General features: G+C 40.4%; 1 protein-coding gene across 1 annotated transcript; it reads left to right on the top strand.

Annotated features, from left to right (window-relative positions):
• Nucleotides 1-869: 869 nt before the first annotated feature.
• vkorc1 (vitamin K epoxide reductase complex, subunit 1) lies at nt 870-2,620 on the top strand. Its single transcript, XM_035404083.1, has 3 exons — nt 870-1,258; nt 1,775-1,884; nt 2,087-2,620. The coding sequence occupies exons 1-3, from the start codon at nt 1,068-1,070 to the stop codon at nt 2,296-2,298; spliced, it is 513 nt and encodes a 170-aa protein (XP_035259974.1). The 5' UTR covers nt 870-1,067; the 3' UTR covers nt 2,299-2,620.
• The last annotated feature ends 619 nt before the right edge of the window (nt 2,621-3,239 follow it).

Genomic DNA, 3,239 nt, shown 5'->3' with positions numbered 1-3,239 from the left:
CCACTCACCCATTCCCTCTGGCCATCTCTCTGGCCGGCATGGAAGTTCCTCAATTTGAAGACCCATTGGTGAGACCAATGTAGTGATTTCAGTGAGGGACAGACCAGGCGGATTTCTAAACTGAACCATTGCGCAAGTAAGTACAACAAACAGCACACACAAACTTGGCAGAACTGGCTGTGAGCGCCGGCACAATTTTTATGTCCAGCTGCCCTTATGCAAATATTGGCTCATGGTGCCCAATAACTGCTGCACATGAACACACATTAAATGCACATCTTAACTATAAACAAGCTATGGTGGCTAACCGCCACTACACTAATAATAATAATCATAACAATAATAATATTGTGGCGATCTTGCCTGTGCATAATGTAAATAATTCTTTTAAATGTGTGTAGCCTGCTAGGAATCGCTTACGTAGCGCTAGCAGCCCCTCGGGTTTATGATTTGTGCCGTCATGTTTCTGTCATTAGCCACCTAGCCACTACTGCTATAATAACACTTTAGCAAAAGAAACACATACATTATCTTGCCCAAGTTGTTTGAATTTCTAGGGAACGTTTCCTTAAATCCAATAGGCTACAACCCCCTTCCCTGAGTGACAACCTAGAAAGTATAATACTGGATTACACGTGAACTGAGGGTATCTGGACCACATTTTCAGGTTTTCATATGGTGTCATATACCTTCTGTTTATCTGGCAACCATACTGACTTAGGGAGAAAACTAGAGGGCAAGCAAGTGAACAGGCTTTCTTTTTTTAGCAGTAAAGGTCAAAAACCCCCACTAAAAAAAATCAGTTTTGTTGACAGAAAAACCTGCCACTTCTGGCGAAACGACCAAGACTGGAAGAACCAATCGGCTGACCATCCTGTATGTCCAATCATTGCACAGGGTCGTGATTTTAACACGTAGGCTAGTCGAGTTGGCTTCCAAGTAGCTTTGTACGTTTGACAAGTACGAGCTAGAAAAGGGTCGCCAAAATGGCGAGAAAGAAATAATTCTAATTATTTATCTGAAGTAGACAAGCTGCGAACCGCGAGAAATAGCGTTTGTGTACAGTTATGGCATCAAATAGGTTTACCGGGAGAGTTCCTAAATGGGAACGAGGAGCTCGCTTTGGACTTTGTGTATTCGGTTTGGTGTTGTCGGTGTATGCCTTGCATGTTGAGGTTTCACGAGAGAGAGACCCAGAATACCGTGCGATGTGCGACCTCGCACAGTCGGTCAGTTGCTCCAAGGTATTCACTTCAAGGTAACATTTTCCTATATTTCATCGTCCTTTCATCGTTTTTTTGCACTCTCTAGAAAAGTTTGTTCTGACGTGGCAAGTTGTAGAAACTATATTCAAAACGGACCGGTAGTGAAATTATTATCCATTTCAATCCGTGTCTTCGTGTCTTTTTGAAGCTAATTTGGATTTTTAAAAGTATTGTGTAGATGAAATGTATGCATTTGTTAATTATGAACACTTTTTACATTTTTGCCTACCGTGTCATTTAACAAAACGGTCGAGTCACGCTCATTCACATTGGTTTTCTGCTAGGAATTTCTCCGGGAAAGGCAGTGTTTACAGACTGCCCACTCAAAATGCCACGTGTCTACTCCACTATAGCACCGAAACCATGACTGCATGTTAACACATTGTAGCCTATAATCGGCGAAATACACAAACACAATTAAATGTATTCAGTAACAGTAATTTCAGTATGTATTGAATTGATGCCTTTTCATTTTATGTGATTAGTTTATATGCCGTTTTTCTTTCTAGATGGGGGCGTGGATTCGGCCTCGTTCAACTTCTTGTACCAAAGGACAGTGCACTCAATCAGCCTAACAGTGTGCTGGGTATCATATTCTACACATTGCAGTTGGCATTGGGTCAGTTCCCACACTGTGAACGAAGTGGATGTTGTATTTTGTCTATGCTTATGTGTGCAGTCTGGTCACACTTTTGATATGCATTCATTGTCCCAGTATACCTATCCATGCTCTTTGCTACGCATTGCTTAGTAACATGATGGCTGTGTCTGCATGTCCATATGTGTGAGTTCATGGTGCATCTCCCTCTGTTTGTCTGCAGGTCATTCAGTGTCCAAAAGGGCAGCATTGTTTCTGGTTGTTTCATCCTGGGTGTCTGTGGCTGGCTCTTTGTATCTAGCAGCAGTGCTGGTGTTTGTTTTAGGCGATTTCTGTGTGGTATGTGTCTCAACTTACCTGGTCAACTTCGCCTTGCTGTACATTAATCTGAAGAGAAAGGTGGGCCTGGAGGAGAGCAAGGAGAAGACTGGCTAATAGTCACATGCTTGTTAGAGAAAATACCAAAACACAGGAGCACAAACATTATGACCATCTCAAGCTCAAATGTCCAAGTTGGTTGCAGAAACACTTGAATAGCTACGAAGAATGAGGTTATTGTACAAAATAATGACCATAAAACCAGAAAAGATGTGCAACACAGATTATTCTCATTGACATACCACACAAAGAAGCAATTAAATGCTGAATACGTATACTCCCATTAGATCAGTATTAAAGATGAGAAGTATTTCTTTTACTGAAACATGTCAAGTGAATAATTTTATGTGAATAAAGGTGATAAAGGCTCTAAGTTAAACACGAAGTGCTTCATTTAATTAAAACATGTACTTTTTTTTTTGTTCAACTCATTCTTGTAGGAATGTCCCTATGAGATCCTGCTGTGAGGCAGTCATTTCCCAGTTGAGCAGGAGTCATGTAAATGTGCGTGCATGTGAAAAGATGTGGATTGGGGAAATATGCATTGGCCCACTGGAGCTCCAGTCTCTGCCAGTACTGTAAGAAGTGCTGCATGCAGCCAGGTGTGACTTGGTAATGACGAGGCACGTGGATTCATTTGGGTGCGTAGGGTGGTCAATTGATCACCTGTCAATACAGTTTGGCAAATGGGTGCTACATGTTGCTCTGCATTCTCATGCACAAATGTGAATCCATTATTTTATTCAAAAAAGGTTTTTGTTCCAGCCATATTTGCAGTTCAAAAATAGTACCAACTGTATTAATACTTTATGGTATATAGTATTAATATTTTAGGTAATACTGTACATTTTTAATGTCCCTCCCCCCCCGACTTTAAATTAGATACACTAATGCATTAATCTCTTATGTTCAATATTGCAAATAATTCCTTTAGAAAGATGTTATATTTTAATAGATTCAATTACAGATAAAATTTTAAATCAGTGGACTACTGAAAG

Source organism: Anguilla anguilla, chromosome 2 (genome assembly GCF_013347855.1).
Source record: "Anguilla anguilla isolate fAngAng1 chromosome 2, fAngAng1.pri, whole genome shotgun sequence".
Lineage (NCBI taxonomy): Eukaryota > Metazoa > Chordata > Actinopteri > Anguilliformes > Anguillidae > Anguilla > Anguilla anguilla.
The sequence above is the reverse complement of the archived record's forward strand: the minus strand, read 5'-3'. Positions and strand labels throughout refer to the sequence as shown.

Bases quoted from the DNA above. Each gene is read 5' to 3' on its own strand.
- vkorc1 (XM_035404083.1), top strand. From the start codon at position 1,068: ATGGCATCAAATAGGTTTACCGGGAGAGTTCCTAAATGGGAACGAGGA. The intron at 1,259-1,774 runs GTAACATTTTCC...TTTTCTTTCTAG, and splicing joins TCCAAGGTATTCACTTCAAG to ATGGGGGCGTGGATTCGGCC. The intron at 1,885-2,086 runs GTCAGTTCCCAC...GTTTGTCTGCAG, and splicing joins CACATTGCAGTTGGCATTGG to GTCATTCAGTGTCCAAAAGG.